Source organism: Choristoneura fumiferana, chromosome 18 (assembly GCF_025370935.1).
Source record: "Choristoneura fumiferana chromosome 18, NRCan_CFum_1, whole genome shotgun sequence".
NCBI lineage: Eukaryota > Metazoa > Arthropoda > Insecta > Lepidoptera > Tortricidae > Choristoneura > Choristoneura fumiferana.
In genome coordinates this window covers 3,940,122-3,955,120 of record NC_133489.1, presented here as the reverse complement: position 1 = coordinate 3,955,120, position 14,999 = coordinate 3,940,122, and the positions used below count along the sequence as shown (strand labels likewise).

The 14,999-nt window shown below is 41.0% G+C and overlaps 2 protein-coding genes and 1 non-coding gene across 3 annotated transcripts in view; 1 reads left to right on the top strand and 2 right to left on the bottom strand.

Annotated features, from left to right (window-relative positions):
• LOC141437791 (calcium and integrin-binding family member 2-like) overlaps positions 1 to 14,999 on the bottom strand; it is a 50,694-nt gene that overhangs the window by 17,859 nt on the left and 17,836 nt on the right. The window lies entirely within an intron of this gene.
• On the top strand, positions 1,913 to 1,984 carry TRNAH-GUG (transfer RNA histidin (anticodon GUG)). The gene has a single exon. It is a non-coding gene; the product is annotated as a tRNA-His (tRNA).
• LOC141437959 (uncharacterized) lies at positions 7,282 to 10,475 on the bottom strand. Its single transcript, XM_074101565.1, has 4 exons — positions 10,415 to 10,475; positions 10,096 to 10,271; positions 9,655 to 9,796; positions 7,282 to 8,395 (listed from the first exon to the last, which is right to left on the bottom strand). The coding sequence occupies exons 2-4, from the start codon at positions 10,255 to 10,257 to the stop codon at positions 7,716 to 7,718; spliced, it is 984 nt and encodes a 327-aa protein (XP_073957666.1). The 5' UTR covers positions 10,258 to 10,271; positions 10,415 to 10,475; the 3' UTR covers positions 7,282 to 7,715.

Here is a 14,999-nt window from a genome sequence, read left to right as displayed (position 1 = left end):
ATAAAGGTGACACTGGCACACAAATGACTAAGCACTCGTACTTGAAGAAAAAAATTAGATGTCACTTGTTACTTGATTGTCCACAAAAAAGAACTCTTGTCATTATCAAATAAAATAAATAAACCTCGGTCGTTCATCCACCATACCTCTCATATTTCGTTTTCTAGAATTTTTTAACCGTACAACGGCAAAAACTACTAGAACACTGGCAAATTGTCCTCGAATGGACAGAGCCATATTTTTTTTAAAGAAAAACACAACAAATACAACCTCCCTTTTTTTTAAGTTGATTAAAAAGCCGCTACCGAATAATGAATGACTGATAGTGTTTTCACTGGCGTAATCATTGATAGGATCGATGGAATGGATTATTTTCAAAATATTATTGATTGAATTATAAAAATCATCGGTTTTTTAGTTGGTAACTGCCTCAAATGTCATCTCGATCATCCACTTATACTATCGAAACGCTAAAGATCGGCGTAGGTACTTAATATACTTTAATTCGGGTAACCCATTACAGAAAACGGTAGTTAGGAGTCAAATCCTGTAAGCAAAGCATTGCAAATGTAGACCGGATTCTGGTAATGTAGTAAACGTGTTTGCTTGCCGGGACAGCCTGCAAACTAATCGCAGTTTAAGTTAACTTAGATTGAGTTTTAGTCGTGCGCGTTTAGTTGCCGCCTTATCTTGATTTCGAACACGGCTGTCATACACATTGGTGTTTACTCGTTTTTAGAACGAAAAACGATCGTGATTTGACTTGTTAGAATGGAAATGTATTGGTTCTTAGAATAAGTAGGTCATCGACGTGTGGTTGAAGTTTCAAGACTTTTTACACCGATGATCGTGTGGGAATATTAGGATAAAAAGTAACCTATGTGTTATTCCAGACTTCCAGCTATATGTATAGTACCTACCAAAGTTTATCCAAAATCTATTCAGCCATTTTAGCATAAAAGAAAAACAAACAACACACAAACATACAAACACACCACATCACGCACACACACACACACATTCACATTTTTACATTCCAGTGAAAATCATGCTTAACATAAGATATAAACAATATACACTAAAAAACACAGACACAGCCTAAAAATACTAAAACGAAGAAAAAGCAAGCCTAGTGGCATAGAACTTTGTTAAGTAGCTAACTTAAGTTCAACAGTCGGGACCCATTAGGAAAATTTTGAGCGTCACGATCACGAATGGTCCGACTGTTGAACTTTAAGTTAGCTACTTAACAAAGTTCTAGCCCACTAGCTTCCTTTCTTCTTTTTAGTATTTTTAGGCAGTCTGGTTTTTTGATTTTTTAATTTATTGTTTTATTTCACACTTTTTTAATAGTTCTGTGAAAACGATAGATTAAGGGGCTGTTTCACCATCCATTGATTAGTGTTAACTGACGGTTAAATGTGATCCGTCTATTCGAACAAAACAAATAGAGATGGCATCACACCTAACCGCCAGTTAACACAAATCAATGGATGGTGAAACAGCCTAAAACTATCATAACCCATACATATTTAGAATGGGCTAATTATTAGCTTTCATTTGCTACCCCACTCGATTGGTTTGAATAAAAAACAGTTTTTGAAAACATACAATTTGGCGCCAAAAAAACATTATTTGATTTTTCAAAGTTTTCATGTACCCAGTGTCACTCGCGTCATCAAGACAAATACAATGACGTATCATTTATCAAAATCGGTTCAGTCGTTGAGTAGTTACGAGAGGACATAGAAATAGACATACATACATACGCGTCAAACACATAACCCTCCTTCTTCGCAGTCGGGTAAAAATGGACTTGCTTTACAGCGCAATTGCACAACTACCGTCAGTGAAAGTGCCCTGGTTCTTTAATAAGATGGTTGTTTTCGCAGCCTCCGTCACAGCTCCGGTAGCCGTGATCGTCTAGTGGTTAGGACCCTACGTTGTGGCCGTAGTAACCCAGGTTCGAATCCTGGTCACGGCAGTGATGATACACTGTCGCGGCGGAGCTTTATTTTTGTCTGTTTATTTTTAATATTTTTTTTTTAATTAGTGCTATAAATAATGCATTTAAGGGCTTTTATTCGTTAATTTGTTTTTCACGTATAAAGGCTTAGTAGCTTGTCTGCATTACCGCTGCATACTTACCATCCCAGCCTATATAGGTTCCATTGCTGGGCACAGGCCTCCTCTTAGAATAAATACCTAAATCGAACAAAATAGTAGATTGTGCAACAAGAGCATAAAACGAGCCATTTCACCCAAGACGTTCATATAGCCAGCCTCGCCGCGTCGAGGGAAAAATGGGTTTAATGCTCGAGTTTTACACCGCTTTTCACTTCAATGGCGAGGAAATGAAATAGCAACAGCGGAAACAATTGTTCACTTACTTTGTACCTTTTATTGTTCACGCATTACTATTATAATTATTATTTTTTTAGTTTTATTGATCTATTTTGATTGATTTTTAGTTTTATATAAATTAAAAATTACTTATTTAAAAAAAAAGTATAATATTTCGATTTAAAATTTGAGATTTAAAATGTCAATTTTTTGATCTTTTATTAAAAAGTTAATTAAAACACTATGTTGCATGTGAAGTTACGATTGTTATTTTGCCATTAGTACAAACGATGAAGAGCTGTTATTGCTTAATTAAATTTGACCTATGACATCTTCAGCAAAGCTTTTACGTCGTTGTATGGCCGCCTGTACTGAAAACAAATAACCCTTTCAAGACTGCTCTAGAAGTGAGATAATCCTCTTAGCTGTGAGTTTCTTTTATAATTGTTTCCAAGGCATCTATTTTTGGTTAAATAATGCATCGTAAAGTTGAGATCTTACCTTAGAATTCTGTGAAGGTTTTCGACTTTATGATTAGCTATTGAATGCCACTATAATGGAGACAATACGATAAATAATAATGATTCAAAATACGACATACTATCCCAATTCAGCCAGCCTAATACAACGTGACAAACTACGCTTCCATACATCAAAGTCACTATTCCACTCGTCACCGCCTTTCGACTGAAAAGGCAACTCTGACAAGTAAAATTGGCAAAATTACACTTCAAAGGAGTGAAAAAGAAAAGTTACGGGCCTCATTTCACGGATGGGAAGGCAGAGAAGTTTGAGAAGGCCTGACGTTCATTAGTGCGGGTGATGTATGAAGTTTGAGGGCCGCTTTAATGATTGACGTTTTAGTGATGGCTTTTAATGTTGAGCATTTAACAATAGAAATGTGAATCAATTTATGTCAATGATAACTAGCAGTAGATACTCGTAGATCAGTCAAATAGTACACAAGAAATCGCTAAAATTGCTAAACATTTGGAAGGCTGCTATTTTTAACCACCGACGCAAAAAGAGGGGTGTTATAAGTTTGACCGCTATGTGTGTGTTTGTGTATCTGTCTGTGGCACCGTAGCTCTTTAACGGGTGGACCGATTTGAATGCGGTTTTTTTCATTTGAAATCAGGTTATCAAGCGATGGTTCTTAGATATGTTTCATCAAAATCGGTTAAGCCGTTTTTGAGATATTGAACTTTGAAGTGACAAAGTCGGGGGTTTTCCAACGTTTTGTTGGTTAGGTTAGTGTAACTAGTGGTGAGTGGTGACCTGCCACCACCACCTGCCACCACCACCTGCCACCACCACCTGCCACCACCACCAAAGGTGATTCTTTGTGACATCAAAGCCCCTCCACTCTCGAACATGCGCTTCTTCTTGCCAACAAAAAAAGAGAAAATGTACTCAAAAATCCGACCTTCTGGCATTCTATGAGTTCTTTTCACTACTTACCTAGATATCGGTGAAACATTCAATCTATACCGCCGCGGGTGCCGTGGTGGCCTAGTGGTTTGACCTGTCACCTCTCAAGCAGAGGGTTGTGGGTTCCAACCCCGGCTCGCACCTCTGAGTTTTTCGAAATTCATGTTCGGCATTACATTTGAAATTTACCACGAGCTTTGCGGTGAAGGAAAACATCGCGAGGAAACCTGCACAAACCTGCGAAGCGATTCAATGGTGCGTGTGAAGTTCCCAATCCGCACTATGCGGCTATATAATATACCGGAACTATGGCCCAAGCCCTCTTGTTCTGAGAGGAGGCCTGTGCCCAGCAGTGGGACGTATATAGGCTGGGATGGGGGATGGGATTCAATCTATAATGATTGTTATGCCAATTGGGGCATATGAAAATGAGTTTACTCTCCATTATTATAACATCACGTAATGTAGGCTAGGCCGGATTATTGCATGAGCGATTTAATAAACCAATTCATGTACGGGTTGTTAAACATTTTCATTCTGTTCATATTCAAATGTTTTGTTGTTTGTTTACGTGTACTAAATTCTTTGTGCGTCAACCAAGTGTTCATAATTTGCAAAGATATACGGCGTAGGTACCATTCTGTTCGAGATATACAAGGTGGGTCCTGTAACAGGAGCAAAAAATTAAACCACAGCTTCCACTCTTCATCTTGAGCTAATTTAGTTCTACAACATTTGAAAATAACTTGTATTATGAGTTTAATTGGACAAGCAATGTTTTGCGAAATCCGTCATTTTGTTATTGGAAGCCGTACATTGAAAATATAATTTGATTTGTTTGGAGTAAACATAATGATAAAATTGAAAGTTGCAGAACTAAAGTATTTTTATTTGAGTAGCAGAACCTGTTTTTTACAGGGCCCACCCGGTATCTAGATTAGTAGGTATAATTATAACATTCATAATTGGACGTAATTATGCAAACAGGAACCAACCCAAATTTTCCCAAAATTAAGATTAGTATGCAACAAGTCACTAAAATGCACCTTCTATCACCTGATTTATAACCCCCGACGCAGAAAGAGGGGTTTTATAAGTTTGACCGCTATGTGTGTCTGTCTGTGGCACCGTAGCTCTTAAACGGGTGAACCGATTTGAATGCAGTTTTTTTTATATTTGAAAGCAGGTTTTTAGCGATGGTTCTTAGACGTGTTTTATCAAAATCGATTTTTTAGATTTTGAACTTTGAAGTGATGTGGGGGTTTTCATTTTTTGTGGTTAGGTTCGTGTAGTTGGTTCCTGTTTGCATAATACCGTCCAATTTATCATAACAGTGGCCGTTTTGTCTAACGCTTCGACGTTCGCGATTGCATTCGCTATCTCTTTCTACCATCGTCTTATGCCGTGTGACAGAAAGAAGTGGTGATAACTATTTTGTGATTCCGAGTGCGTTAGGCAATAAAACATAAAAGGGTAAATACGGGACCCTATTACCAAGACTCCGCTGTCCGTCCGTCTGTCTGTCCGTCTGTCACCAGGCTGTATCTCATGAACCGTGATAGTCGGACAGTTGAAATTTTCACAGATTATATGTATTTCTGTTGCCGCTATAACAACAAATACTAATAACCTAACGTTACCAATAAAAAGTTGGAAAACCCCCGACTTTGTCACTTCAAAGCTTAATATCTCAAAAACGGTTAAACCAATTTTGATGAAACATGTCTATGAACCATCGCTAGATAACCTGATTTCAAATAAAAGCCGCATTCAAATCGGTCCACCCGTTTAAGAGCTACAGTGCCACAGACAGACAGACACACATAGCGGTCAAACTTATAACACCCCTCTTTTTGCGTCGGGGGTTAAAAGCAGAATAAAATGAATATTTAAGGGGGCTCCGATACAACAAACGAGACTTTTTTTGCCGTTTTTTGCTCGATATTAATAACGGCAATAGGTAGATGCTTGAAATATTCATAGAATATTTAATCGTACATTCACTTTAAAAATAAATAATTAAATTAAAATAAAACAAATATTTAAGGGGGGGCTCCCAAACAACAAACGTGTTTTTTTTGCTAATGCTCTTTGTATTTTTTATATCAACTCCAAATTTGTTACTTAAAAAAAAACTCCAAAAAAACAATTATAACTTGATTGCTTAGTAGCGACATCTCTTGTCTGGGTGAGCGGTTAGTTCCAATAGAGTGTGACGTCTCTCGATGAGAGCGAAACATAGATGTCGCTAGTGCTGCTGCTTAAGTAGCGTAGTGAAAAAAAGCAACCTGAGAATATGTGTGCATAGGAGAATTTTGTGTCTAGACTCTTGTCCAGTGGTGGTGTAGGGGTTATAGCACGCAGCACGGATTTCTGAGGACCTGGGTTCAGTTCCCAGCGCTGGTCTCTTTTTCTGGTTTTTCTGTGCATCCATGTCTCAGTTTGTATTTTCGATGCGAATATTATACCTATCTAGCCGTTACCCGCGACTCCTCCGCGAAAAATTCGTTCCGCCGGAACTTTTAATTTTCCGGGTTAAAAATGTCCTATGTCCTTCTCCGGGACTCAAACTATCTGTATACCGAATTTCATCTAAATTAGTTCAGCGGTTTAGACGTGATGAAGTAAGTAACAAACAAACAAACAGACTTACGCATTTATAATATTAATAGAATGGGTGTGTGTGAAGTTTCCAGTTCGCATTGGGCCCGCGTGGGAACTACGTCCCAATCCCTCTTATTCTGAGAGGAGTCCTTTACCCAATTCCGAAAATGATTTTTCTTCTCGTAGCTATAGTTCATTGGGATTTTTATGTTGTCGGAGAGATATAACAGGAAGCGATGAGTCATACAGCCATTTACGACGACAATAAAACGAAAGTAAGTGTTTCATACACTTTATTGCTTCACGGTAATTAGTCTCCATAAAATTATCAAACAACCACGTTTATAACGAAGAATACGGCTCCCGGGGACCGGGCAACGAGGCACTGACAGACAGGAATCACAGATCGACAGAACTTAGAAGATAGGGGCCTTGCTGCGTCTCTTATCTACAGATGCTTGCTTACGCTTCGCAACATCTTTAACAAGGTTAACTTTAAACTAAATACAGTGTCTTGCCCTTCCGTTGTGGTAATAATTGAATCAGGTATCGAGAGAGATTTTCTTCATTGTGGTGGGGACCACGCTATACAACGTACTAAGGTTGGTATGGTAGAGTTGGTAGGTAGGTCCCGCTGTACATGGTACACCACAATAGAGAAATCTCTCTGCAGCCAGGCAGATGTTATGAGATGTGATGTGAAGGTGCCAAAACGCTTGAACGGTAGACATCTTCAAGTAGACATTTACCTATTATGACACCAAACACAGTTTTATGGCAAACGAGCAATTTCCTGATGATGAGATCACCAAATAGATATGCAACACCAGGGATTGAATGCGTTGCCAACCTAGAGCCTAAGATATACTAATGCATAGCAGCAGTGAAGTGCTAGTGCAGATATGTTTTAATGGGAGTAAAACTAAATCGAATCTTGAGATTTATAAGTATGTATTTTTTGAAGGAAAGCTGAATTTTTATCTTCAAAACTAATGTTACTTTTTATTTGCGCGTTCGCTTTTTCATAATGAGTGCTATGCGAAATTATTGTAATGTACAGGGATTATGCCAAAATATTATAGTTTTCCTAAAGTTAGTCTGTGGTAGGCACATATGATACGAAGTAAGTTTCGGACAGTTAGAATTATGCCGGATAAAAGATACTCGATGACCGCATTTCGTATAAAGCAGGTTTCTACCAGTAAATACGTGGGACGATGTTGCGCCAGCGTAAGCATAGCGCAAGAAACAACACTTAACACCACGCCTAGACAGACACCTTAATCTATCCATTTAATTCCAAATACGAAACGCTTCAGCAAGGCGGGAGATTGACATTAATATAAATAACTAGAGGGCGGTGGTCTTGGCGAAGGCGCGGGGCGAGCGAGACGAGGATGGAAAGCACCTAATGCTGCTTCATTTGTAGACGAGGGTCTTTCTTCCCGCACCCGTAGCTGAGGCAGTCGCCACGCCGCGCAAGCAGACGTCAAAGCATGTCTATTCAACACCCAATACGCCGCCGCGTTCAGAGCTGAGTGAGCATGTCCAAACAGCAACGCATATTGCTGCAGCAGCAATGGAGCTTGTAGTCCGAATGCGCCACAGATAACTATAGTAGCATACGGGCACCAACACGCAGCGAAGATGGCCGCTATGCCTATGAGAACGTTGCCGAGACGCCGGCGGGAATGCAGCGTCGATGTCAACGGCTGAGGCCCTAGAAGACTGGGTTGTAGTTTCTTTGATCTGACATCGCCTGCGTCGACGGCGTCACGGCGTTCTCTCGGTCCGACTCCAGCTACGATGATGACGTGGGTTGGTCTTTGAATTAATGGGACTGGTAGGGGCAGTTCCCCGTGGGCCGCTCGAGCGGTTAGTGATAGGGCTGTGAGCTTCACGCGGACCGCCCAGTGGCATCGTGTTACGGCCAGCACTGGGAAGCAGTAAGTGATGAGCGCGTGGGCCGCTGCTAGCGGCGGCCATGGCACGCAGTTTGAAGTCACTGCTGCAACACCTGCGGATATGAACACGATACGTTTAAAATCCACTATATCTACAAATTTCTTAGGCTTTTTATGTCAGTAGGAATTGCAGCATTTATCCTACATTCATTTCCACGAGTGTAAGTTATGAAAGACATCGTTTATACGCCTTTTTGGTGACAGTTCAGTACCTATACATTCATCTGGTCAGAATGAAGAAAGAAAGAATATGTAACACTTTTATAGACTGATGGGCTGAGAGTCCAGATTGATGAAATTTAAATGTTTTCAATAATATTCGTCAGGCTGATGTGAATGACAGAACTGAAATGACGCCAGAATGAGCGCGTAACTGATGTCTTACGTTCATTTGGAAAATTACTCTTAATTTTATTCGGGATACTGTATGAAAGTTCCGTCTTTAAAGTATTACATTAAGTCCGTGAAAGTTTGTTCCTAATCTAATTCAGCAGACTCCTAAACCTTTAAGAGAATGCCTCGAATTATTCTCGGCGGAAAAATAAAAGTTCGGGCTCTCATTTAAAAGTTCGTAATAGCACAAGGGCTGGAGTACGGGTATTCAACAGGTCGGGTCGGCTGCGAGGAGTTTAATCTAGGACACAGCGGGTTGGACTTGCATAAACTTGTACGAGTAAGATGATGGAATCATTGAATAAGGATTATGTTAATAATTTTGAAGCTGTGTTTATATAATAGTTTTGTGATTTTAGCTTTCGATTATGTTTATCAAGAAGATACTCGCATGCTTATTTAAAGACAGCTTCTGAACTCATCGTCATCATATCAGCCATAGGACACAAGTCTCCTCCATAGACATCCAGTTGCGTCGTTGGTAGCGGCCTGCATCCTCCGTGAACCTGCGGCTTTAACCAGGTCATCCTACCATCTGGTTGGTGGAAGTCCTACGCTGCGCTTTTCAATCCGCGGTACCCATTCGACCTTCTGAGCTGCACGACCTTATTCCATCAGCCCCTTTCTTTCACAGGTTAATTTTAGACAGTCAGCCAGTGAAGAAGGATTTGACTTTTTGAGTATCAGTACACTGAGCCACAAAGACAGCGAGGAAGGGCCGTGAGCACACCTTGCCGTGACTGCGCTTGACCGCGCCGCAGCGTTCCGCAACCATCGCGACCAGTGAAGATGGGAGTAACTTACTGAGTATCAGCGCGCTGAGCCACATCGCGAAGACAAGAGTAAGTACCGCGACCGCGCTTGATCACGTCGCAGCAGTGCGTCACCACCGCGACCAGTGAAGAAGGGTGTAACTTACTGAGCAACAGCGCGCTGAGCCACACTGCGAAGACAGCGAGGAAGGGCTGCGAGCACACCTTACCGCGACCCCGCTTGACCGCACCGCAGCGTTCCGCCGCCATCGCAACCAGCGACAGCGTGCTGGCTGCCACTGGAAACGACTATGGACAAAAAATAAGCAAGATTTGAAGCCCCATATTTTATCCTTTCTACAAGCAAACAATTATTATTTTAGATTTCAGCTCATTTAACTTTTCATGAAGCGTGTACACCGACTCTTGTTTCTGTTGTTCTGTCAATCGTTCAAAGGTTTTCTGCAATGGAAGATATCCATTTATGGGACAAGTTCGTCTTTATAGATCTGTTTCTCATTGTAATCTGTTTTTTTATGTACCTTACTACCTAACTAGTGGACGTGTTTAGTCTCACAATGATGATGGATAACGACGGAGGGTCTTACCTCTACGTAGTAGCTGACGTGGCAAGTGGCAGTGTGTAGCCGAGCGGCACGAGCGGCCGCGAGCGGCGCGCTGGCGGCGCACACGAGCAAGTCCGCCGCGCACGCGCTAAGGAGCTGCGGAGTGCGCAGGCGCGCCGCGCCGCCCGACGCCAGCGCCGCCATGAGACTTACATTACCTAGATCAAACAATAACAAAATAAATAGAGATAAATCGAAACAAATGCTACAGGGTCCAGGACAGAGAGTGCTAGGAGCGGAGCAACGTGTCTCTGCGACTCGTCCACTCTATCTCGCATTGCAACAAGTCTCGCTCGCTCACCAATGACTCCCACAAGCGAGACCAGGACGTAGAGTGCCAGGAGCGGCGCGACGTGCGCCCGCGGCTCACTCTCATTACCATACATCACACATCACGCGCTGCAACATGTCTCGCTCGCTCACCAATGACTCCCACAAGCGAGACCAGGACGTAGAGTGCCAGGAGCGGCGCGACGTGCGCCCGCAGCTCACTTTCACTACCATACATCACACATCACGCGCTGCAACATGTCTCGCTCGCTCACCAATGACTCCCACAAGCGAGACCAGGACGTAGAGTGCCAGGAGCGGCGCGACGTGCGCCCGCGGCTCACTCTCATTACCATACATCACACATCACGCGCTGCAACATGTCTCGCTCGCTCACCAATGACTCCCACAAGCGAGACCAGGACGTAGAGTGCCAGGAGCGGCGCGACGTGCGCCCGCGGCTCACTTTCACTACCATACATCACACATCACGCGCTGCAACATGTCTCGCTCGCTCACCAATGACTCCCACAAGCGAGACCAGGACGTAGAGTGCCAGGAGCGGCGCGACGTGCGCCCGCAGCTCACTTTCACTACCATACATCACACATCACGCGCTGCAACATGTCTCGCTCGCTCACCAATGACTCCCAAGCGAGACCAGGACGTAGAGTGCCAGGAGCGGCGCGACGTGCGCCCGCGGCTCGTTTCGCTACTCATAGACAACACATCACGCGCTGCAACAAGTCTCGCTCGCTCACCATGACTCCCAGCGAGACCAGGACGTAGAGTGCCAGGAGCGGCGCGACGTGCGCCCGCAGCTAACTTTCATTACCATACATCACACATCACGCGCTGCAACATGTCTCGCTCGCTCACCAATGACTCCCACAAGCGAGACCAGGACGTAGAGTCCAGGAGCGGCGCGACGTGCGCCCGCGGCTAACTTTCATTACCATACATCACACATCACGCGCTGCAACATGTCTCGCTCGCTCACAATGACTCCCACAAGCGAGACCAGGACGTAGAGTGCCAGGAGCGGCGCGACGTGCGCCCGCGGCTCGTCCGCGTCGCGTTCGCTCTCGCGTCATCGTTACCGTACATCACGCATCACGCGCTGCAACATACAGTAAAATAATGAATACTACACAGTACAATACAATATAATTATTCTTTATTGGAGACCACAATACTAAACCATACAGAAAACAAGTAAGTATATGGGTCCCACTGACAAACAGCGTTGTGGCTTGCCGCAACATTGTGCTGAGTGGGCCCCAATATATACTATTCGATGTTTTTTTTTAATTATTATTTCTTCCTAACGTGTTTTTTCTGTGTGAATATGTAAATAAATGTCTCGCTCTCTCTTCTCTCTCTCTCTATACAGAGAGAAAAATACAAGGTAAACAATACGCAATAGATACATACCTATTTCCGTAGCCTATTGCCTATTATTTACCCAACAGGGTTAGTAGTGTGAGGGAGCTCGGTGTTCACCTGGACTCCAAGCTTAATTTTATCGCACATTTCGAATCCGTGATAAAAGCAAGTAATAAAATGTTAGGCTCCATAAAGCGCATAGGCCGTAACTTCACGCAAATTAAAACATTTCAGACACTTTTTAATTTTCTGGTTCGCTCGCGTCTGGAGTACTCAGGTTTGGAATCCTTTGTATCGGGTTGACATAAATCGCTAGCGCTGCTTCGCTAGGTTTTTGGTATTTAGGACGCATGATAGAGGCATTGAACCACGCGCTAATTATGAAGAAAGGCTTAAGTTCTTTAAAATTAACTCTCTTTTAGACAGACGCTCCTTCCTTGATATAGCGATGTTAAAGAAAATTATAAATGGGACTGTGTCTGATACTTACTTGTTACAGAACATTAATATTACTGTACCTAAATGCAACACGCGAACTTGTCGGCGAACAACTTTCCGCCCAGGCGGGACCTGGACAACTAACAACCTAGACCTAGAATATCAATTCAAGTTGGACATCTTTCAAGACTCTTTATGTTCAATTAAGCGAAAAATGCTGAACCCATCGCACGCCTCTCAAAATTAGTTTCCTTTTTTTGTTATTAATTTAATTAGTGTAATTACATTAGTCTTATAGTTTTACTTGTTAGTGTATTTCCCCAAACATGATCAATGCTGTTGCATGCCTGTTATTGGTGGAATTTACATTAATTTAAAAGTCTTGTTCATGTACTGTTGGCATGTCTAATAAATAAATAATAACAATCGTAAAATAAAATTGTCCTTAATTTTTTCCAGATCAATAAAACGAATTTTATTACGATTTTTTTTTAAATAAATTACACAACACACAACAACAACACAACACAACACAACAGCACACAGCACAACAGTAAAAACCAAAGCACTGTGAGACTAGCATAGAAATGTTGAATCTGTGCAAAGAACAATAAACAAATAATATAATACAATTTTTTCAACTATTTAGGGTTTTGGGGTATAATGCCACGGACAGACGTCCAGATCACAGGTCACAGGTTAGCTTATAACACATAATCTTTTTGCGTCAGAAAGACGGACAGCGAAGACGTAGTGATATGGTTCCGTTTGTCGGGCTTCGGATATGAAACCTTAAAAATTACGTGTCAACTGAAGAAATTAAATTACCCAAATGAAAGTCTAAACGTAAATTTTATTATCTTTGAAATGTTCCCTGAATTTCCCGGATAAAATGCTCAAGAAGGTGTTCAGTAATTAAATTATTACGATTCCATTAAGATTATAAGTAGAATATCTAATGTACTGTCGAAATGGAGGGACGATCGCATAAGTGACAGATTAAGAAACATTTTTACGAAAGAATATTATTTAATTTAACACCAGGGAGTTCGTATTTAAGAGCGTTTATACCTGCTTAGCTAGCGACGTTGCATTTTCGTTAGTTTTTCTCGATTATTCCAAAAAAATAATGAAAAATAAAAATGTGGTCTGATAGAACTCTTCTTAATATATATATACATACATAAGTTAATTTGTCACTCCAATAATTTCGTGATAGACGAACTTTGTTCGTTTTTAAATAATATAAAAGTATATCACGAACATTAGAGTGGACACATTAACTTAATATTAAGAAGAGTTCTGTCAGATCACATTTTAATTTTCATTCAATTTTTATAAAATAATCGAGAAAAACTAACAAAAATGCAACGTTGCCAGCTCAGCAGGTATAAACGCTCTTAAAACGAGATAAAAATATATTTTTTGGTGTTACATAGTTTTGTGCGCATATTCTCTTTATTTTATTGTTTTTTACAATTTTCATTTGTTATGACGATGCTTCTTTCCTGTTACTTTCGATTGCTTTGACTTCAAAGTTAATATTTTCACTGCCTACGTAATACAGTCAACGTCATAAATAAGTGATAATTTCTGTACCTTGTCGCTTTCAGTCGTTACACAACTTCGTATGGCTTTTCAAACATGACGTTAAAGTGACAAGGCACAAAAGTGATCACTTATTTATGACGTTGACTGTACTGGGGTAACTACTAGCTAGGTATCCTACTAGGTAAGTACTAGGCAGTGAAAATAAACTAACACGTGCATCAAACGCGCTCCTGAAAAATAGGTAATGAATGACAGATGGACGGTCTGCCAGACAGCTAAACAGACAATAAATTAATACCTACTACAACTATAATTGTACAAGTCTTTCGTTTTAACCAACTTAGGCATGAAACTTTAAAAATCATAGAGAGAACAGGGGAGATCGTCTTGTTGCCTGAACATTAAATACTTGGATTACCAATAAATGTATTCACAATAAGGCACATCATGAAAAGCTACAACCATGGTTGTATTGTATGTTACAAAGTCAAAATGGTCAAAGCCCTTTTTAACCCCCGACGCAAAAAGAGGGGTGTTATAAGTTTGAATGCTATGTGTGGTCTGTCTGTCTGTGGCACTATAGCTCTAAACGGGTGGACCGATTTGAATGTTGTTTATAATTGAAAGCAAGTTTTCTAGCGATGGTTCTTAGACATGTTTTATCAAAATCAGTTTAGCCGTTTTTGAGATCTTTAACTTTGAAGTGACAAAGTCGGGGGTATTCCAACTTTTTGATGTTTAGGTTAGGTTATTTGTTCACTATTCAATCTAAATTTGCATGGGTAGGCTAATAAATATACGCCACCAATCAATTAACATTTCATGAGCTGTGCCTTGTTGTGAGTACGACATACCGTACCTAAGTGTTTCTAGCTGCTAAAGAGTCCTAAAAAGTCTGTGCCGGCATTATTGCATCCGCTGCATCTTCAACTAAAGTCTAGACAGACCCATTACGTTTGTCCCGTCTTACTCTTTATTTCTTCTTATGCTGACAGAGAATACTATTGAGACAAAAACTTTGTTACAACTAAGCTAAATGACGGGACAAATTGTATGGAGGGAACGCTCTCGATGTCTATCTCTGGGCAATTTTCTGAAGATTTTTGTATACATTTATACAAGCGTGTTTCCTTTCGTTCACTGTTCCAAGACAAATAGGACGGGAAAGTTGCTGGAAAATTCTTTAGAAAAATATTGTTCGCAAACAAAAATTGTTTATTTTATCGGTATTTAAATAAATG

Bases quoted from the DNA above. Each gene is read 5' to 3' on its own strand.
- LOC141437959 (XM_074101565.1), bottom strand. From the start codon at position 10,257: ATGGCGGCGCTGGCGTCGGGCGGCGCGGCGCGCCTGCGCACTCCGCAG. The intron at 9,797-10,095 runs GTAAGACCCTCC...TTTTGTCCATAG, and splicing joins ACGTCAGCTACTACGTAGAG to TCGTTTCCAGTGGCAGCCAG. The intron at 8,396-9,654 runs GTAAGTTACACC...TCATATCCGCAG, and splicing joins GCTCAGCGCGCTGTTGCTCA to GTGTTGCAGCAGTGACTTCA.